A 23,350-nucleotide genomic window follows, 5' to 3' on the forward strand; every position below is an offset into this window, starting at 1 on the left:
GATAGATAGATAGATAGATAGATAGATAGATAGATAGATAGATAGATAGATAGATAGATAGATAGATAGATAGATAGATAGATAGATAGATAGATAGATAGATAGATAGATAGATAGATAGATAGATAGAATTTTAATACTGGCCATTTATCAGCCATTTCAGGAAATTAATCATCTTATCGGTATCAGCCAGTAAATGTAATATTGATGCATCCTTACTAGAAAGAGCTGGTGCTGTGAGCCTCGCAAGGACTATTAAAGCTTTTAACAGGCAGAGAGACAGAAATTCATCCTTGCCATCATGTGCCTCCTAGTATATGGGCTGAACACCCTGGGGAATCTGTTTGCCAGTTGTTGTTTTCCTCTCTCTCTCCCTTTCCACATGAATAATTGAAAGTGTAGCATGTCAGACAAAGATGCATTTACTTGCTTCATTATATTTTAATCCAAAGTGAACAACTTTATGCATTGCTTTCTTGGCATCCGGTGCAACTTTTAATTTTCTTCCACCGGGGACTCTTGTAATTCAACCGCGCCCACACATGCCCTCGTCAGCACGCTCTTTCCGAAGCCTTTATTGCATTTTTCCAGAAATTCGTACAGCATACAGGTGCTAATTGGCAGTGTTCGTTCCAACTGATATCAATATCTTTTCAGTGAAGTCCTCACAAAATGTCTCAAAGCTAATAAGGGTTTTTGTTGAAATAAGATATGTCTTCCTTTTTGCGGTTGGAGGAGGCCCTGGTGTGTTGTTCAGCTGGTTTACACAGTGTGTGTGTTAGCCTGTGTAGATTACACTTCATTGTACATCCCTCTAATTACCAGGTATTTATTTAGCACAAAGGGCTGTAACAATATGAACAAATATGTACACAGTGATTTACAAAGTATGTAATTGTTATTCCCAATTCGCTGTCAGTTTACCTTTGCTGACTTTGGCGTAGTGGAGCCAACAGCATTGACTTCCTACATGTTTTATGTTGTAAACACAGTGCTATCTGATAAAACAATTCACTTCTTTACATATCTATTGTGCTTAAACCCTCTCTTTGCCTTACATTGCCTAACATTGGTCCAAGTGACGCAAGTTCTGCGCAGAATAGTTTGAATGTAATTGAAAACCCCACTGGGGGCCTTTTGTCACAAGGTTGACTCAGTCGCTGGTATGTGCATGGGTGAGGTTTAAACGGTAAGTGTGAAAGCCAGAGCCATAATCTCTCTCACAAGGTTAGCACAGTTGTCGGGTTGATGATAAACGGACAGGGTGTAACGTTTTGTCACGACGAGTGTATCTCGCTGGGTTTGCATGGCTAGAGCTCGTCACAGGAAGTTTCTTGGGTGTTTATTTATACACCTTGAGCCGTCATACGATGCACATCTGGGGCCGGGGTGATCAAAGAAGCTCTGCACAATGTGCCGGGGTTAGCGTTAGATAAATGTGACATGCCTGGGACAGCTGCTGCGAGCCTTCTGAAACTTCCTTCCATAAACTGGCTATCCAGCGTGCTTGAACTGTGTCCTCTAGTCAAGTTTCCTAGCAGTGAATAAAGACATCAGTTAGGCCATAAAGATGGGCTAGAACCCATGTTGGTGGGCTAGAACCATAGACTGTAAAAAAAGATGGACGACGCCCCTTCGCTCTTTTCCATTGGTGAGAACTGAAGCTCCAAGTGTCACGATATGCCACTGACATCTTGGGACTTGAGCCTGCGCAGTAGCGATCTCGGGACCAGACCTGCGCAGTAGTGAGCAGGAAGTAAAGCCGGGAAATCAACGCCCAGCCCTCACTCTCGCAGAATGCACTCTCCCTGCACTTTTTTAAGTGGCCTATGTCTGCTCCGTTCTGCTCCAATTTTGATGTCTGTTGATTGCAGTACGACAAGAGGCTTGCTAAAATAAAGTAAATACTATCTCGTCAGTCCTCCGAAGATCCCGAAAAAAAGTCCGTTGGTGCTTCAGCGACTAGGCTACTTCTCAGTGGACCTGTCAATCACAGCTGTTAATCATGACGTTACACCACCGTTTTTATAGCATCACGTAACTAACTAAAAACAAACTTATTTTAAAAACAGGCTCTTGAACTTACATCAGCGTGATAAAAACGACAGCAAATGACAGAAACCTTTGGAAAAAAAGATATTTGAGGTGTAATTTAATTGTTTAGTTGGTCTCATGTACCCGTTGAATATCACAGGGAGGCAGGGTTTATGACCTATACTAGGACCAGCCACCGGGGGGGCAATCAAGACGTTTTGGCTTCACTTTTCAGGGATTGTGCGGCACGCTTGGCTGGAACGCTATAGGACACTATGTATTCCAAACATGGACGATAAAATAGTCACCAGGTTCTTCACAAGACAAAGTTTTACAAGTACAGTTGCGGGTAGAAACAAGGGTTCTTTGAATAGTAAATAATGATAATATGTCAAATTATTATTTACAAAAAACGAAAAAAAAATAATATATACTTTTGTACATAAAGAAGGTACCATTCACTTTCATTGTGTTTTAGTTTGTATTTATTCAACAATAAATATATTTTGAATAAAATTTAGAGTTGAAGAGAAGACAGAAACTCATGTAGATTTAGACCAACATGATGATGAGTAAATGATCAGAGAAGTTCCATGTTTGGATGAACTATCTCTTAAATGAGGAGCAGGTGTCTCTGTCCTCATCCTTCTCGTCCCTCTATTTTAAGGACAGCGGAGCTTGCGAGGTGATTTTAAAGGCGTGAGCAGAGCTGGGTTGACCCGCGAGAGGCCGTGGCACAGGGATAGCGTTACAGCACACGGTAACACGAGCAGGGGTGTCCGCTTTAAAAGTAAATTCCACTTAATGTTGCGCGTCCCTTCCCAACAGGAGCCCAGCTCAACTGTGAGCTTCCTTTATATAGGACATTCCGTGTCTGTTTGTGCAGCGAGGGGTTGGGGGATTAGTCTTTGGCACGCTGTCAGTTTCTACCTCCCCCTGCCTTTGCCTTTTCATTTCCTTCTCTTTCACCTACAACTTCCTGCAGTGTCCACTGTCCACACGAATCCTGGAAGTGCCTGGTCTGCTTTGATGTACTTACAGTTGGGCTGCTAGATATTGGAAAAAGCTGACATGGCAATATTTTAATTTTCTGTGATGTATATTGCGATATGAAGAAAATACTAGATGTGTCTATTTGGAAGGAAATAATCATTCTAGTATGATTTGGGGTGATTTCGTTTGGGAGTGCATCTGCATAAAACATTTTTTTATTAACTCAAGACTTTTTTTAAAGTACAAAATCCTTTTAGGGCTGAACGAATTGGGAAAAACTAAAAAAAAAATCATACTTGGATTTACCATAACGTGAACAGAATGTAAACATTTCTTTCCACTTGAGTTTTCATAGGTCACATTCACACGGTTTTTGACCAATTCAGTATAAAATAATAAGAATTGTATTGTCTACTAATTAATATATATATATAAAAAAAGAAATATGTTGTAATAATACTGCTGTATTCAAAAATAAAAAAATACATAAAAAAATAGTAAAATTACAATTCTAATATTTACATCGTAATTTCTTCATTTTCAAACGGTATACCATCAAGCTTTTTTTTTTAACAGGTTGCTGTTTCCAAAGTGAAGTGCGTTTTTTTTTTTTTTTTTCTCACCATGGCTTTATTCACAGTAGCCATTCTGAGAACACTAGCTACATTGACATGGACGCCTTTTCTTCGAATCAATCAATTGATGAATCCGAACGCAGTTTACATGAACGTTAAATAAAGTGATCGGGTTGATGTGCGCGTATAGGTCACAAGCTTTAAATTGGAATTGATTTTTCTTTTTCTTTTTGTGTTTCCTGTTGATTGTGCATATTATTCTCCTAAATTGCATCTTTTCTTTGATTTCTGGTCAGATTGGCATGTGACTTTTTTGGTTTTCCGACTGTGCTAGTAGTCCAATTACAATCCGATTATTAGGGTCTACGCAAACGCAGCTACTGTATCACAAACTACATGTGTGTAAATGACACGCTTCATTCTGAAACCGGTAGCACATATATCTACCTAAATTGCAGCTTGTGCAATTTGACAATCGCACTAAGCCATATCGCAATAATCAGTTTTATTTCTATATATCGTGCAGCCCTAATTTACAAGATTCTCCAACCACTTTATTTCAAGCAGTTCCAGTTCATGCAGTGTGAGTGAGGGCAGCACATGAAAGGTCAGAAGTCAAATGGATCTAGGGTGCGAAGGCCACAGTGTGCCCTACTCAGCAAGACCTCTCACTTACAAGAGTGCAATGTGCTGCTCTGGGAGTGTTTTGCTTCTGAATGCACCCTTGATTCAGGTTAGGATGCCTGCTTATTTTGGCCGACTGTGCGTTTGCGCTACAAGGGGATGATTCATGTAAGATTCACATGGCATCACGGTTAGATGAAAGCAGGGCGTCTTGCTTTGCATTTTTTCCTCTCATTAAAGGCGTCAGTGCTTGGCAGAGCAGGCCTGGCTCTACCTCGCAGTCAGACCGCTGTGATCCCTGTCTAACAAGACCTGAACAATCCTCAACATCCTTTTCTTTCTTCTACCTACTGCACATGAAGGCCCAGCAAGGGGCATAAACCCTTTATCATTTATGAATTATTCAATGTGCCTGGATGGGTTTCCCTTGTAGCGAAGCAGATCTGCAAAGAAAAAGCAACTCTCCTCTGCTCTCCTTCATACTTGCCCGAGGTAGTGAATGACTCAGACGTTGTTCTCATTGAAGAAAACAAGGTGAACAAGGACGCCGCTGAATAGCGCTTCAAGCTGTCTCGCAAGAATCGGATGCGTTTAATTAGTGATCTGTGCCGTAGACCTTAGTCAGAGTACGTCATACTTAATTTGACATGAATGGAAATGAGGCTGTGAGAGATTGAAGTACAGTGCGTTCAGTATGTCGCTCTCGTATGCCGTTCAATAAGTACTTGATCTCTATCTTTTACAACCACTTCTTTTAAGAAATATTTTAAATGTTTTGTCACAAGGTAGCCTTTATTTACATAATTAATATGTAATAAATGTGATAGTTAATAAATACCTTAAGTTCATTTTAACGTTCAAAAAAATATCTCGTGAAATATATTTTTAACTACCCTGTAGCACCCCCTTGTGGCTACTCGATTAACACGTAGATTTGCACTATATGCGAAACTATTCGTTCTGATAGCCTAATTTTAGTTGATATATTTCTCGGTTCGAGTTTTAGATATTAGGCTACTTGAGTCGCGTAAGATTGAATAACATAACCATCTAATAGAAGTGTCCGGTTAGCCAGAATGGAAGCTTGTTTATCTCTTTCTCGCTCTCTTTCTTTGCTACTCTCCTTATCTCACATGTGTTGGCAGGAGAAAGAAACCCTGGACTAAGATCTGTATCTGCAGTGTGTCTACTAAAGAACAGGCTCTGATTCCTTTGCCGATAAGCCACGTTTTATCTTCCCCTGCTTTCACATTAAAGACGAGGAGGCCTGTGAGAGCCTGTACCCGTGACAGCCCCTGTGTGGCTACTGTCTGTCACCCAGGAGCATGGGAACATTGCTTTCAAGAAAGCAGGCGTAGCACAAGTAGTTGGTTTGTACCGGAATTTAATTTTGACTGGCTTCACTCTCCTGGCTTTGTATGCCCTTGGTTTACTTACCAGAGGTCACAGATCATTGTAAAGCTGCTTTGAGATAATATTGTGAAAAGCGCTTTTAGAAATAAGATGATAATTTGTCATGCTGCTTTTTCAGCCCACCAAGTTGCTGAATTAATGTTTTGGTAGGGATATGTTAGCTCTGTTCCTGAACCTAGTGGGCTAAGGGCAAGCACACACTAGAGGACTGTAAGCCTGAACCGCTGTGGGGCTCACACTACACAACAAGGCGTCTTGTCATCTGTCGTTGTCTTGTCTTAGCAGTGTGCATACTACACAACACAACCTAGACGTCAAGAGGCTGTCCCGACCAACAGCGAACAACGTTTTTTTACAAAATCGCGCTAGAAATTCACGCAAGATTTTTTTAACGAGCACTGATTTGGCCACATCAGGGTTTTCGTTGTTTTCGTCTGCGACCACAGATCATGTAGTGTGAGCTTGCCTTAACGTGTCTCCTGCCTACATGGGAAACATTCATATTTGCATATTGATTTTATTATTTTGTTATTGTATTAAAAGACAAAAATGATCAAATCATTGTGCGGTTTTTGTTTGCTTGTTGTTTTTATTATTATTTTTAAAAAATTAACTGAGACATTATTGGCATATCATAATCAGTCGATCTCTACTCATTGCGTTCTGCATTGGAAATGTATCAGTGATCCCTATTTAGGCAGCTCACTAGGTTTTGGAGCGGTCTACTATGTGAATGAAGGCGCTTAAGTTTCTTCCATGGTTTTTCTTTGCTTTTTACCGGGTTTCTCATCATGTGTTTATGCCTGGCCATGTGTCGGGCCCTGGAGGCAACAACAACTGTGCTGATTTGTGACTCTGTCTCGCTGTTTGACTTTAGTGTTACTATGCGACACATCTTTACCTCTCTCTCTCTCTCTCGCTCTCTCTCTCTCTGTATTTCCATTTCTCTCTTTTCCTCGCCTGTGATCTCACTTTGCCCTTCGCTCGCCGGATAGCTTTCTAATTTGTATTTCGCACCAACCTGCTGCTATGTTAACAACCTGTGAATGCTCAAAAGCAGAGGAAGATGATTAAAAAAAGTAAGAAAGAAAAATGTGTGAATGAAATAAAGAGATTCAATTATAGCGAGAAAGATGTAAAAAAGGAAGACACTGGATAAGGAAGATTACTACAGAAAGATAAATGAAGAGAGATCAGAGCGAGTAGGATACAGGAGTTTTAGATATGCAAACCACAGGAGCTGTGCTGTGATTCCGCTGCAGGTTCTCGTCGTGTTGTTGCCAAGCGAGAGTTCAATGGAGGAATCGTTCCACACCCTTGGCCAATCGCGGCTGACGTGGAATGTGGCGCTCGCGGCGAGCAGCACAGACTTGTGGGTAGGACTGCATTTTGCACGGTCACCCAGTGGAATACATTATCATCTTAATGATGCTTTAGGTGCAGATGCATGTCTAATGCGCTGGTGTGGGAGTTTGTGTGTGTGTGTCACTCTCCTGTGGAGTGGAGAGGGCAGAGAGCTGTAATCACTCTCTCACACACACACCTGTTCTGACTGGAGGCGGTCTGCGCTGCGGCTGATAGGATGAGAGCGCAGGGGGAGAGATGTAGCAGAGCTCATGATAAACGAGTATGTAGGAGGTCATTAAGCAGAGCAGCGAGAGGAGGAGAGAGAGAGAGGGAGGGAAATGGGAGAGAGAAGGACAAACACAGTGAAGATAATTAATTTGGAGTTTCATTAGCAGGAACCTGTATGCCTGGATGACTGCATTGGTGCATTGGCTGGTAAACGCACATGATCACGCTATCCTGGGGAACTTGCTGAATAATTAACAACTAATAATTTTATATATACATATATAGAGAGAGTGGGATGAATATTCCATCCCCCACAACGTCTGAGACAAAGTTGATACTTTGAGAAGCTTCTGAACAATAAAAGCACACAAACACCTACATTTATATGATTCTGCATAATACATAGTATAACAGACATCCACAGTATCTTATCCACAATCGTGTACCACATCAGCACACACATTTCATACTCAACAAAAACAAACAAGCAAAATGTTGAGGTTGATGTGGCTCTTGTGGGTTTTTAAGAGGGTGATGACTGAGATGTTTATCAGCCCTTTGCTTTCCCTCTTCAACATGATGTTACATAAACAGTTAGAAAATTGAAGCCTGTAAGGTTCTGGACATCATCCTGCCATTTAAGAGAGAGAGGGAGAGAGACCGAAGCAAGAAGATGGGTGAGGAATGATTACTGATGGTAGAGAGAGAGGAGGAGTTTGGAGAGACAATGATAAATCCCAGGCATGATCCACATGCTAAAACCTGTGTTTGTTGTAGAGGTCATCCGGTTGTTGTCAGGTTAATCAGAGGACTCCGTGTCAGCTCTCTTCAGGCCAGGCTGACCCTCTTTTTCTCTTCCTCTCTGATAATTGATGCCATCTGGCCCGCCTGCCTGCCCCTGGCAGCATGACATCACGTCAGTGCCATAGCTTCCTCTGAAGCCTCCAGTGGCTGCGCTGTGCCACCCTCTCCTGGCACTGAACCCATGAGATGAGCGGAGGGGCGTGGGGTGGGCGGAACAGAGGAGGAAACAATCAGTTGTCTTATTATTTTGTTGGTTCTATTATGCATTTCAGTGGACTTTATACAGTATTCAATTTTGGTTATATTCATCGAGTTTGAGGTGGACTTATTCAATTATTTGTATTTAACCACTAGAAACTAGCAGTATAATATGAATTTCTTTTGAATTACATTACCGGTCAAAAGATTAAAGTTTTTTGTTTTTTTCACAGGGACACATTCAATTGATCCAAAGTGAAAATAAAGACATTTATAATGTTCTTTTGAATGGTCTATTTATCGAAGAATCCTGAAATATTATTTATCATAGTTTCCACAAAAATGTTAGGCAGCACAACTGTTTTCAACAGTTGATGAAGAAATGTTTCTTGCACTACAAATCAGCATATTAGAATGATTTCTGAAGAATCATTGGGCTGAAGAAAGGAATAATGATGCTGAAAAGTCAGCTTTGCCATCACAGGAATACATTGCTTTTTAAAATATATTCAAATAGAAAACAGTTTTCACAATATTACTGTATTATTGATCAAATAAATGCCACCTTGCTGAGTATAAAAGGATTCTTTCAAAAACAAAAATAAATTGTACCAACCCCAATATCCCATTGAATTCTATTTGATAGGAATTCCATGTTGATTCCATGGTAATGTTTTTTTTTTTTTTTTTCACAGTGACATCTAAAAATTTATGAAATGTGATGTAATTTTTTGCATATTTCACCTTTTGCACCTGCATATTGATTTTGATTTCTAGTTTGGGTTGCTGGGTTGTTTTAACCCATGGCTGGGTGAAATATTGACAAACCCAACCATTGGTCTAATTTTTTTTAACACATTTTTTAATTCCAATGGTTGGGTTTGTCCATAAAGCATTTTTAGAGTGCTTTTTGGTCCTGTGGTGTGGCAGATGTACAGATATTCCATATATTTTCCATACAATTACTGAGGTCATAAAAACTGCATGCATTTTTTCAAAAGATTTGATGTTTAAATGCTGTCTATAGTTCTGGATGGGAGTGTAATGTCACACCACAGAATATATCAACTTCCCAAAGGTGTTTTTTTATGTAGACTGCTTTCATTGGCTTGTTGTGGAGCATTAGAAGAAGCAGTATAATGTTTATGTGTTTGGTGTAGCCTGAACTCTGACTGTTGTGATTGTTTATTTTTACGGCTTAGCACCCTTTTGCTGGAATTAAACCGACCTCGCCGCCCTGTCTTCCCTTTCCTGTTCCTTCTTCCAGTGGCACTTTACAGCTGTAGGCAGCATGTCTCAACACATGACCATGACCCTTTTATTTGTCTAACTCCCTCCCTCCCTACCTCCTCCTCCTCTGGCTGTTTTCCTCTGTGGCTCCTGTGAGAGTCGGGTCGTGGTCCAGAGGAGGTGCATCATTGCCTGTAGTTAATGAGTGCAACGGGAGAAGTGAACTGAGGGCTGTTTTGGTATCTCAGAGTCCCAGGCCTGGCCTCTCTACCTCCAGATCCAGTATCGCACGTCCTCTCGGGTCAGGCCTCCTGCGGCCCCGCCAGCGCTGTTTGGCTCCCAGCAATGTGGCTTCAATTTCCTCCGTTTTGAAATGGTTATAGCCCCTCTGCTTCCTTCAGCGGGCAGGGACTTTGCTTTGTTTTCTCTCTCCCGCTCTCTGTCCTTTCTCTTTTCCTGCTCATTTTGATCGCTCTGTCCTTTAATCACCGCTCGGGCCCCCTGCGTCGTAAGAGTGCAAAGAATTTGTTATGGGTGATCTTTGACCTCTGGCCTGTAGGGACACAGTTTAAAGGCTGCTCGGTAGAACAGCTCACTGGCAAAAAATACAAACAGTGAAATGCAGCCGCCATTATTATTTTTTACGCTCTGGCAGTTCCTTTCTTGCTTCAAGCTCTCAAAAAAAATACCTTTCATAGACGGATCATTGTATTGAAAGTTTCTTTTCAACATTAAAGGCATGAGCCGAACAAACGTTAACGGCAGTCTTTGCCCAAACCCGAGGCTTATACATATGCTACGGGCCCAGTTCCATCTGAACCTCTTTTCTTTCATGTAATCCTACGGGGGTGTGAGCTAAAGTGTTCCAGCTCTCAGACACAGAGAGCTTGTGTAGTGAAAAATCCCGCTTGCTGAAAAATTAGTCCCCTGACGTAGTGAATTATGGGGCTGAAATAGAGCTCTTTATTAATGTAGTCCAGGATTCACGTCAGCGGAGGTCTCCGAAATTATGCCACGCCGTGGGTCTGGTCTCACAGGAGGTTTCGCATATTAGACTGAATACACATAATAAAAAACACACAGCTAGAAACTTGGCTTACACAAGATTCAAATAGACAAACTGTAGTCCATTTTCATCAAAACATGCTGCAGAATTTGAACATACTAGGCCTACTGTATGTGTCCAGTATATTGTTTATAAAAATGAGTCATAGTGACATTTTCAAATGTAAGCATTTCTACATCAATGCTGTTTTCCTCTTGCTTGTCTTTTTTTACCATAACATACACCGTTGTACAAGATAAAATATGAATAGACATAACATTAGATTATAAATATATATCATATACCAAGTGAAGATTTATATGGGATAGGTATGGGTCAGGATGGTCAACTAGTCGTCCAAGTCAAGTAGACATCTAGTGATTTTATTTATTTATTTTTCAATATAAATATAAATATTTTATATTCATGTAAACAGTGTTTTTTCTTCATTATTTAGGACTAATGAGTTTTTAAATAGGGTTTTTTAGCATTCACAGCTCAACTTAATGCAAATAGGAAATGAAATGGTGTGGCAACTGCCATAGGAGTGCAGATCATGATTCACCATCTGATATAGTTATAACAAAGTAGGAACGCTCCTACAAAACAACAGCGGAGTGACCCATGACCTCCTGTGTGAAAAGAGCCTCAGAAACATGTCCAACACACAACCCACCAGTTGTTTTTCAAAATATGTATTTTTGCACACATCTTGATCTCATATCTCTGTTATGGTCTCTTTTACATTGTTGCGCATTTGAATCTGCTGTAATATATGTATCTCAGAAGAAGAGATATGTACTCTCAGAAGAAAAGGTACAAAAGCTGTCACTAGTGTTCTATTCTAAGAAAAAGCTGCAATGTGTGTACTGGCATTCTTTACCACCCCTGTGTATAGTGTGTGAAGAATTTAAGAGTTCCTTCTTCGTTAAGAGCCCCACGTCCTGTCTGTCAATGACTGTGTGTTTTGGTAGGAGCATGGCATGTTTTCTTTTTCTTGCTGCTTGCCAGAAACTACACGTTCTGCTACATGGAGGGGAAGGAAAAGCACACTCATGTTTAGTCTACATAGCACTTAAGTCACTTTGTAGGGAGATTACTGTTTTCCTATTGTAGTCTGCGGATAGGATTTGTGATGTCACCATCCATCAGTGATCTTTTGTTAAATCATTAAGAGCAGGGATGTGGAAAATTGCGCAAGTTGGCTCCACCTAAACATTTGGACAGTGTTTTACTTGTCTTTGGGATTTTTATGTAATTCCCCTCCTGTTTTTCTTTCCCCTCGTCTTTTGCTCTATTCTTTATTTGTTGGTAGCCATCTTTAGCGTGGCACAACAGTTGTTGCCATGTTGTTGCTTTTCCGCCCTCAAAAAAGGGGAGGAGGAGAGCAGTTGTTTAAAAAGGAACCTTACTTAAACATGGTCTAATTGTGTTTTACTTCTGTTTTTCAGGCATCTGATGTAGGATCAGAAAAGCTTTTCTCGCCTACTGCACCTAAAGGTAAGAGCATGTTGTGGGTGCTATATAAATGTCATTTTTTCTTGCATTGGATGTTAAAGACATGATTAAGCCTAGGCTAGTTTTAAATTTTACCCCATTCATAAACTGGTTTTTAAATGAAGAATACCTCAGGGTTGTCAATAAATATTCAAGAAACTTGAATTGTGCAAATTGCACTGTAGTAAAACTCACGCAACCAAATCCTTGTTTCACTTATTTTCCATTCTTGGAAGCTCTGTTCCAGGCCACAGTTCAGATAGTCTAGGTTATTGGTGTTGAAGTTAATATTTTTCTCCCCAAACCTGACAGTATGCAATATGTTCCCACAGGCAACTCTGAGCTCACTTTCAGAGCCATACATCATGCACAAGAGTAACTTTACTCTTGCCGGAATAGTGCTGTTCTGTTTTTCTCATTTTTTTTTTTCATGAATGTTAGTTAGAAGGGTTTTTGGCCTTGTGAGTCAAAGAGATGACCATCTTTTCAGGTTCCCCTCAAATGTTAGGGTGCACACATGTAGATGTACGTGGTCCTAAATGTGGTAGCAGTAAGTCCTGGGCCATCAGAAGCTTGGGTTGAGTGTTTGCATCTCTAGACATCTTTGACAGACAGCAAATCTCAGATGCCTTGTAATCCTGCTAAAAGCCTGTTTAAATCCTATGAGACTGTTAAATGGTGAAATGGTGCTTATTTGTTTCATTGTGTTTTCATCCGTTTTCAAGTGGCTGCTGATAGAGGTTTGCTTCTAATGCGGTTTTGAGCTACTTTTTACTGTTTCCAGCAGTAGTTTAAGTTTAGCTGAGAGCAGTAGGAAGTCGCCTCTTGAAGTTTTTTTTAGTTGGTCCACATCCAGGTTTTGTAGGGGAACTAAGTTGTGAAACGAATTCTGTTTGTTGCACAGTGCGGAGGAGATGTCGAGTTTAATGCCACACTTCTGATGCCCTGCATGAGTCTTTTGGAGAGCTTTTGCCCCCCACTCTGGAAACACAGAAAAGAGGAAGTGAGAGGAGACAAGTCGAGCTCAGAGGAAGAGTAGAACTTGTGACTACTGTCGGGTTCCATATTAGAGTCATTTTTATGCATGTCTCTGGATGACTTCCAGACATAACTATAGGAAAAGACTTGTGCAACAACAGACATGTTTAAAAGTAGATCAGAGCACATGGCTTGAGCACTTCAGATGCCAACAGAAGAGCTTGTTGTTGTTGATATAACAGGCTCCCTAATCTGTTACGGTTGATGGCGAGACAAACTACATCTTCCTTAATATCCTGCTAATGTGTGTCAAGCACACACTTTTTCCAGGGATCAGCAGAAAGTGGTAGGAAGTGCCAGATTAGGATTTGAAAAGAATGCAAAACCAAGAGTGGGAATATGTGGATTTAGGAAATAAATATTATCGTACAAGCAATTTGATGCCCAGACTGTCGAGATTACAGATATTTCAGAGATGCATAACCTTTGAAATCCATGATCTTTGATGATAGTTCAATTACTGACATTGTAATCTTTGATATCCAGTTCAGACTTTGTAACTTTTGATATCCATTAAGTTTCATAATATGTCCAGTGTGGATTTCTTAACTTTTAATGTTCTAGAAGTTGCATAATACTTTGAGTTCGGACTTCATAGCCTTTGATATCCATCAAACTGCGTTGTAGTTTAAGTTCAGTCTTCGTAACCTTTCATATCCAGTGGTATCACAGTAGTTCCAGTTTGGTCTTTTTTAGGTATCACCTGGAAAACTTTGTCTCTCTGTTCCAGAATGTCTGGGGCTGTATTACAGATACCTTAATTCTTGACTCTAAGTAAAAGTTCTATTTCCTAATTGAAATTAATTGAAATCGTGGTTGTTGTTGAGTTTATTTTTGAATTTCCAGTATGTCACATGGCCTTTCACTCGCTTTTGCAGTTGCCATAATCACTCTTCTGGCAATAGCATCCAAAGCACTTGGCAAGGAATGTATAGTATTATTACCCTTGTTCTCCTGTTGTCGTTTTTGAATGTGGGTTTGTCCAGACTTTGTTCCATGGAATGCACCATTCCTTCAGACTGCTATTCTAGATTTTGGGGGTATAGGAGCATATGTGTCCCATTACAGTACGTCCACCGAGACCAATCTAAAGCTCGCTCAGCTCTGATCCCCAAATTGGTCTGCCCTGGAGAACTTCTGGCAGACTGATCACTCGCTTGGCTCACGTCTTGCGTTGGAGAATTGCATTACAGGCAAATACCTCAGCATGAATGTGGTGCTGCTTGCACAAATATGCATGTGTCTTTGTTTCTGTAAACAGCTTTCGTGCACGCTGGTGCTTGATTTGATTGATTTTGTGCCCTCAGTCAAGTACTGCGGTGACATACAAGTTTCGTATCAGCTTAACAGCTGTTTAGTTTTACTGTAATCTGTTCTTACATAATTACCACAATCGCTGTGCTTTTCGTAACTTTATAAGAGGCTTGCTCTCCATCTAGCAGTGCCAGGGTTTTCTCGCCCTGAATGAAAGCATAGTGAACTCATGCGCATAACTTATATATGTATATTAGTTCATCTGTTCTATTGTTCGTAGAACTGTCTAACGTTCATTCTGTCTATCGATTGATCATTCTTTCTATCGTTAGTTCCATCATTCATTCTATCAATGTGGTGTTCTCTTTCTAGCTATCGCTCTTGAGTTTAGTCTAGCTAACTTTTGTTCTGTCATTCTATCTACTGTTTGTACGATCTATGGTTCTATCTATCGTTCTATCTGTCAATCATTCCATCACATATGAAATATAGCTCTGTTTTACTTTTATTATTTACGTCTAGAGTACAGCTAATGCAGAGCTATATATGGTGATTGTTGGACCTAGAACCGTGTGCAGCATCTGCCTGGAGCACAATAAGGTTAGAGGCTCTAAGCATAGTTGGGAGGGGGGTTGCTCTCTTTCTCTTCATTTTACCCATCAGTGAAGCGGTGACGCACCCATTTTGTGTGTGAGGTCTGTCAGGCAAACCGGGGGCATGCTGGGATAGCGAAGGAAGATTGTGGTGAAAAGCCATTTGTGAAGTGGATTTCTGGTTTGCTAATCCTGATTAATTTTGACCCGTTGTGCTCATTTTAAACAGCGTATTACTGTACGCGAGAAGCAGCGCCAGCTTCGGGCCAAACTGAGAGCTTAGCGGCTTTGGAAGGCTTAACAGCAGATGGCATTTTAAGCCGGACTTAATAAATTGTTTCCATTAAACTTACCGGCCCACACATAGTGGATTAGGACTATAGAACAAAGAAAGAAAGAGAGTGAGAAAGCAACAAAAGAAGGGGGGTAACAGCCATTGCCACATCCTCACAAGATCAAATTGATAACGCGTCGGTTTTCTCTGTTAATCCACCGTTGCAAAAATCTGTCTGCTCGCCAACACATGAAAACAAATTGACCCAACTAATTTATTATGAATAATATTTACAGTCCATACCGTTATCGTAACGTATGTAATTCCGGATTAAGAGACACGTCTGGTCGTCACACGTTTTACTCTGTTTTTCTTGATAGCATTTGGCTGAATCAATTCCGCAGAGGATGGGTGCTACTCCCCCCGCCCTGCCTCCCCTCCACCGTCCCCAGGGAGCCGCAGGGTCGTTCTCTAAGCACTCATTATATGCTACACGGCTCAGGGTCTCCGTGTCGAATCGCTAATCAAGCACTCTGTCTGCAGGCCCACGATTCAATAGCCGTTGAGTGGCCTTTGTTCCTACCCGCTATTTGCTGCATGTCAATAAAAGTCTGCTCCCTGCTCCGCCTCGGCGGATGAGCCCCCCTTCGCACACGCCCTCCCCTCAGTCCTTCAGAATATAAAATGCACTCTCTTCTCTTCTCTCCTGCATGGGTGAAAAAACAGAGGGAGGGAAAAATGTGTGGAGGCCAGCAGAGGTCAAAGGATTTTGGGGGGAACGGTGGAGAATGAGTGTGTTTGTATGCGGGTCTTCTCCTCTACTGAGGTTAATGCTGATGTATTGCTAACCTTAGCGCTGCAGTGTTTGTGGCCTCTTGCCCATTAAATAATGAATAGAAGTTGACCTCTTGACCAGCTAATCAGCTTTGCAGCTGTTGAATCGTGAAAGTGCAGAGATCGAGGAGTCACGGTCAGGGATGGACCAGCGTACGGACTTGGGATATTCCAAGATTAGCAGCTAATATTAAACCCACCAGTCATTACGGAGGTTAATGTCGCATGTACAGGTGGAATTGGGTTTGTATGCGTTTGATAAAGCCTGTCCAGCTGTTATTGTGTGTAAATGTTCCACTGCTGTTTTGTCCGAGCTCTTTTTGTGGTGTGGCTAGTCATTTAGCCAAGCTTGTCATTTGATATTAATAAACACATAATGCTGTTGTCCTTTGTTTTGGGTGATTGTTCATGCTTGATTTCTGTTCTCTGCCTTTTTGGCTCTTGGTTTACGCACATATTGCCATTAATTCAAAGTCTGGTCCATATTGCAACTTATTCTGGCTAGTTAGACAGGAAAAGATCCAACTGTCTGACCAATTTGTAAAGCATGTAAATTACTTTGAAGGAACACCCACTCTATGAAGGTTTTTTGTATATACTGTGTATTAAATTTAATTGTTTTAGACAAGGAAAATTTCTCTCAGAGTCGGAGTGTTTCATAAATGTCGTTTGGTCCCACTTGGCTCTGAAACAGAACTGCAACTTCAGCTCAAATGGAAGAATGGCATTCATATCTCTTTATTATTTCCAACTTTCATTATTTCTCCCCAACATCTCAGAACATATGACCATTTGTTTTGGTAGCGTGTGTGTGTGTGCGCGCGCGTGTGTGTGTGTGCGCGCGTGTGTGTGTGTGTGTGTGTGTGTGTGTGTGTGTGTGTGTGTGTGTGTGTGTGTTTTCCTTTCATTTCTGGAAAGCGAGTGTTATGAATGTTCCTCTTTATTGATAGCGCTAACCCTGTTTGTGTAGTTCTGCCTGTCAGGAAGATGAAAATAAATAGCAGGAGCGTGGAGGAGATAAAACATGTGTTTAATTATTAATTGAGCCATTACTGACAGAGATTGCCTTTTTGATAAAAGGCAGGAAGCTGCTTCAGGGGTAGAAAAAGCAATTACTAAAGCTATCTTCCTCTTCCTCTCCGCCCGTCGTTTTGCTCTGTGCAAACAGAAAAACATACCCTGTCGACCAACCTATTCCATAAATTATTTTAATTTCCTTTCAATATTTATGATGTTTTAAATTATGATTCTGTTGTCATGTTCTATTTATATGGAGAGGCATTGAGCCATGCTATACTACGGTGGCTGTAACTATTATCTTAACTGGCGGGAGTTGTTTTTCTTAACGCGTTTCAGAAAATATTACATTTCGACATGTTCGTTTCCCTTTCCATTTCATTCCAATTTATTCGAATGATCGCACATGGTGTATTGATTTTCTTGACGTCTGGCCATTTGCTGAAATGCTATCGGTTGCTGTGCATTTAAGCTGCATGGGGTATTGATATTGCTGTAGCTTTCATTTGCAGAGATTCGTTGGACAGTTTCTAAACCAATCATTTCTGAGACATAACTTAACCTTTCAAATACAAATATTACTAACTTGATTTTGCGGAAAGTGAACAGTGTCCAGAGGTTTCACTAGTATGCCCGTCAAAAAAAAACATTCCTGGGCCATATATATCTTTGGTTATTTGGGTATTGTGCCCATCATAGTATTTGTTGTACTTCCTTTAATTTATACTTATTTAGATCATTAAATCATTTCATTACAGTAATGAGAAACCCCATTGAGAATAACTGGTAAAACATCCAGCTGTATTATGGTAATGAGGCTTTTGAGGGAAAATATGTTCATGAAAATAATGCACATAAATCTTAGCACAGATCTTAAGTGAACATATTTTCACAAGATTTACAAATTTTCTTTTTACCCAAGTCATTAAATGGTAGCATGTGATGCTTGCAGGTTTATAGTAAGTGTCTTACACCTTCCAGTAAGCTTTCCCAGGGCTACCAGTCTAAGCCTGTTAAAACCATCCTTACCCTGTGCCATGGCCGCCCTGGGACCAGACGGGGATGGAGCAGCGCTCTTGAGATGATCTAGCAGCCCTACAGCGAGGAAAGCAGCTTGTAAAGTTGAGGTCAGGCCCTCTCAGGAGTCTGCCTGCATTTGCGCAGGGTAATTTTAGCACTCGTGGGCCAGCTAATGACCAGTTTCTTTCAAGAGTTGATTGCTGGAGCTCGTTTAACTATCCCCAGTGTGATCACTCCCGCTAGGGCTGGGATAACCATCAGTCTAGCTGCAGGGTAGCTGCATTTTTTTTTTAGCGAGAGCGAGTGTGCTTTTTATCAGGACGGCTAGAATAGGCAGTGAATATCAAATATGAACGATTGGCTCTTTATCGCCCGTTTGAAGGAGATGCCAGGATGAGATTTTTAACATTTTGTTTCATTGTGTCCTGCGTTTGAAGTCAATGCTATTTGCAGAGGACGTTGTTATCCTCGCTCGCAAAGCCAGATGGTTGTTGCTTGTGGCCAAACATGAATCTTGGATAATGTTCAGTCACTGGCAGAGACGAATTGCTAGACTGGATGGATATTGCAAACACGCTTGTAATGGATTCGACATTTCGGGAACCGGTTCAGAAGGATCTTATAAAGACCGGAATTCTGTGGCCGAGCACAGGAAGGAGGTTAAATGAACAGAATTCCATGACCAGGAACAATATGGAAGCTCTTCCATGCTTGTTGGAGTTCAAAGGACTTAGGCGCGCTTTAACGTGGTTGTGGTATGTCATGCTACAAAGTAGTATTCACGTTTTTATTGCTTTATTTGCTCTTTATCAATGCTGTGCATATTCCGTATTTAAGATATAAGTCACGTCGTCATGGAAAGTACAAACGCATGCTTCTGTGCGTTTAAGTTACTCCGCAGACGCATTATTCCATCTGCATTCATCACACTGAAGTCTTGCAGCTCAGAGACGGTTTGTGAGGTTAAGCTAATTAGCCCTGAAATCAGCACATGGTAGAAAACCGCAGAGGGACGCACTACAGCGAGAGACGTTGCGCAGAGATCTCGTATTTTATGTTCAGACAGTCATTAATCGTTTTGAGCTGCGCTAAGGCGCAAATACCACTCTGCGTGAGGCTCTTGTCGCTGAAAAGGGAAGGAAAGAATTTTTTTTTAGAAATCCCAGTCTGTGTGGTCTTCTATTAATCAAACAGGCATCTGTTCCCCCTTGCGCCGAGCACAGGATAGGCCTCTTAACAGCCTTCCTCTCCAGTGGCCCCATTCAGACCCAGAGTGGCTGTTATTTTAGCACCGCACTGGAGAGCAGCGAAAGAGTGGGACGCTGAACCCCGCTGATGTGTTGCCTTGCTGGGGAGAGACCGGATAAGAGGGTCCCAGGAGTGGATCTCGACTATGAAGAGCCATTTAGAGGTAGACCTTGCTGCCTCTCACTAGGTGTGAGGGGGCATGGAGAGCCACGATGGCAATAGATGTGGAAAAGATGAGCAGGTATCAAACAAGTCCTGCTTTTTGTGCGCTACAGCCAATGGAGTTCATGTCAATTTTGTGATGTAATCTTAAAGTTTAAATCCTGAGAAATTAACTTGCATATGACTTGCATATAGTTGTACACATGACCTTTAACATATGAAGCATGTTAACCAGGGTTTGAATTAAATTGGCCAAAGGAAATTCAATTGGAATTAGAATCGGAAGCAATTCAACAAGCAATTCGTCCCGGGTCCACAAGTTTTTAAGAGTTTTATTTTATGTATTATAATGAAATAAACAAATTATTTCAAAATTACTGAATATTCGCCCATTACATTCAAATTTGAATTGAAATTAAGTATCTTGTTTTTTTAACCTCAAATCAGGAATTTAATTGGAATCTTAAATTAAAATCTCAAATTAATTGTGAATGGTTCATGAACTCTGTTCTATTCACACTTGTGTCTTCCGTCTTCCTTATTGGATTGGACACCCTAAATGTTATTTTTTTATAAATCAGAGATATATCAGAGAAAAATACATTCAGCTCAGGTGTGAACCCCTGTAGGTGTGATGGGTTTTGGATGTCTTCTGTTATGATTGCAAGTAAATTGAAAGCATGTCACTGAAGACACTTTTGCTGAACATCTACATGGGCAGCTGTGGTGCTTTATTATTTACCCGAGGCTATGGATTTTCCTTTACTAACTGCCTGAATTTAAACCATGAGCAGTGAGAACATTAGTATGGCCCAAAGGTTCTTCAGCAAGAATGAACCACCTGGGTCTCCCTTTCATACCAGCTTTAAAATGCTCCTCTTCTAGGAGGCTTTTAGCTGGCCTATTTGCACTCAAACACTTTTGTAGGAAACGTAGATAGACCTCTACTTGAAAGGTTGCTGTGAGTATAGTCATGAACAGAAATCTTTGAAAAGCTACACCTCATGCATTAAACCTAAACATTAAGCAAGCCCTTATACTAATGTTCGCCTCTTTTAGTTGACAACCGTTTATTATGGGTGCTGTGTGCCCAATCCTTCCAAGAAAATGGATTCTAGATGCATGCATTTGTTTTCAAGTGTAAACCTTGTAAATGTTCTGTTTTGTTTTGTTATTAGAAAGAAATTGCACTCAGGGTCCAAAATTAACACTGTCATGCACTAAGTACGAAAAGTTGACATTGGCAAGTAAATAAAACCCACTGATAAATCCATATACTTTATAGTAATATATTAAATCATATATATAATAAATTATATATATAATGTTCCATTACAAGCCACTCTGAAGTGGTGCATTCCATGCCTGTTCTTTTGTTCTTAGCCACTATGACCATAATAAGGCAGTATGTTATTTCTTTGTGTGTGTGTAACAGGAAATTAGAGGAGACATGCATGTTTGAGCGGGTCCCCCTGAGCGGTGCTCGAGGTCAGGACAGAGGGCCTGTCTCCATTAGTTTTACTGGCACACCTCCAAAACCTTCCTTGCCCCTTCAGACTGCCTTTGTTACTTCCCTCCCCACTGTAAAGTCTATACAGATGGGTTATAGTCTGGCCTAAACATCAGAAAGCCTGGCCAGAGTAGGCGCATTATTTAATTTAAAGTAAACAAACAAGGTTGAAGTACAATAAGTCCAGCATGCCATACTGATGTGTGTGAAACTTTTCTGAATGTACTGTATGTTGTCACAAACATCCAGTAAAAAAAATTATTAACTGCTGGATTTCAGATTCAGACTGATAACTTAGCCTAAGTCTTTGGGGCGTAAGAAGAACTGGCTCAAAATAGGGATTTCTTTGTGAATCAGATATTGGTATGTTTCTTTTTTTCCATTATACACTTGCAAATGTCTGCAAAATGTTTGATCAACAACAATGTCATATTTTACCTCCATAAATCTGCTTGCACTGCTTCTGTTTAGCTTTAAAAAACTGACAGTCATCGGATACCTCTCCCCATTGTGTTTAGTCCTGTTCTTGCATGATTTAAAGCCTAAACGTAGTGTGTGTTTGCTAACCTGATATTTCCCTGCAACCTTATCCCATGTCTTTATCCCAGTGTCAAACCCACCTGAGGAGTCCCATTTGAGTTGAACAAGAGGGTCTCAGAGCTGTAATTTAGCCCGTGACTGCATGAAAGGACACGCTCGCCGATTGTAAACACTCAGATGTCGCCTCTTAAAACAGTGTCATACAGAAGTGATGCATTTCTGAACAGGACTCTAGACCTCCTTCCTCCCAGATAATGGTGTTTCGGGCTTCTTTTTGGTTCGTTAAATACAGAAGCTTTTTGTCAGATGCTAGCCCTCAGACTACCTGAAAAATAAGCTTTAAGGATATAGATTGAAAGATAAGATTGTGGAGTGACAATGAATGTTTTGTTTGGGGTTATTTCCCCCTTCAGTAAAATGAGAAGTTTTTCCAGGGCCTTCTGCGGTGCTGACGGAAATATATCTTTTCACCTGTGATGCAATCTCAATTTCATCCAGTGTGTTGTTCTGGCGTTACAATTTCTAAAGGCGTTCATAGAAACGGCAGAATAATACGTGCCCTGTATGGTCTTTAATGAGACGTTATGCTCTTCAAGCATCTATGAAATATTTCAGTGAAAAGGAGCGATGTTTTTATGTGGACAACGTCCAGGAATGGAGGTAAACAGTCCATACAATGAGATCTTTGAAAAGTCCTCTTTTATCAGGGTCTGAGTCTGAACAAACCGTTGGTCTGACTGTCACTTGACCCGTGTTCGTGTCATGTTCTTTCTTTAATACGTTTTTCCCATAGTCACACTATGAAAGATACAATCAGCTCTGCCTAAAGCCGATTATCCGGTTTAATTTGCCGTGAAGATGTCGAGATACTCTTCGCCTTGAGATGGCTGAATTATTTTATAATAAAGTCACAAGGCGAGTCATTAGGGAACAAAAAAAGATCATAAGACATTTGAAAAACATGCATTTGGTCATCCACATGTGCCCCTTCTTGTGAGGTTTGTGTGCGGGCGTGCATGCTAACCAAGCAAAGCGGTTTCCGTCCAATGCTCATTTTTTGACTGGAAGCGGTTAAGTGCAAAAGCACTTGAGGGAACATTATCCGAATGAAAATATTGACAATATGCCTTTACACCACCTTGCCACTATGGCCACAATGTCAAAACAAGAAGTCAGGTGTGACGGGTAGAAAAAGGCCTGTCAAACTGGGATTGTTCCTGAGAGTTCACCGTGGTAGGAAAGCCAGTTCCAGGTACATAAAAAGAGAGGGGCAAGAAAGCACAAGAGCTCTTTCAGACCCATGTTATGCTACTTGGGCCGTTGAATGATTCCCATTCATCCGTTTCCCCTTCCACTGAAAAGTAATCAGTTACTTGCTGAAAGATGATATTATATGCACCCAATGTCATACAGGTCTGAAGCAGGTTCATGCCTGATAGCATTGTTAGAGAACACCTTTATTTGTGCTCTCCCATGGCAAAATGCTCGCTACCCCAAATGGCTTTCAACCATGTTGTTTGGCCTGTTTTTTTCCTTTTCATTCGCTTTTCTCCTCCTGTTTCACCTCCTGATTTTCTCTGCGGCCTGTAAATCAGGAGAAAAGCAGCTGGCAGTGCTAATAGAGGATGCTCTCCTGCAGGGTAACAAAGAGGTATTGTTAGGTTTGTAAGGGCATTATGCGGCTAAATAAAGCTGACATGCTGAGGTGGAATTATTGCCCATGCTGAGCCTGGCGCTGCCCCGTGAAGCGAGGCTGAGAGTCGGCTGGAAGGAAACCAGAGCCGGAGAACCCGAGAGAGAATGGGTTGCCATTCCAGAATGTCCTATAATGACGGCTGTTCTTCTAGTCGGAGTCATCCGTTCTTGTGCTCT

General features: G+C 41.0%; 1 protein-coding gene across 22 annotated transcripts in view; it reads left to right on the plus strand.

Moving 5' to 3' along the window:
- Positions 1–23,350, plus strand: part of fbrsl1 (fibrosin-like 1) — a 297,792-nt gene that overhangs the window by 248,621 nt on the left and 25,821 nt on the right. For all 22 annotated transcript variants that reach the window (XM_079607982.1, XM_079607980.1, XM_079607981.1 and 19 more), the window contains one exon: positions 11,943–11,991. In XM_079607982.1, the coding sequence (XP_079464108.1) occupies positions 11,943–11,991 (49 nt within the window). The remainder of the gene's footprint in view (positions 1–11,942; positions 11,992–23,350) is intronic.

This window comes from Phoxinus phoxinus, assembly GCF_949152265.1.
Source record: "Phoxinus phoxinus genome assembly, chromosome: 3".
Taxonomy (NCBI): Eukaryota; Metazoa; Chordata; class Actinopteri; order Cypriniformes; family Leuciscidae; genus Phoxinus; species Phoxinus phoxinus.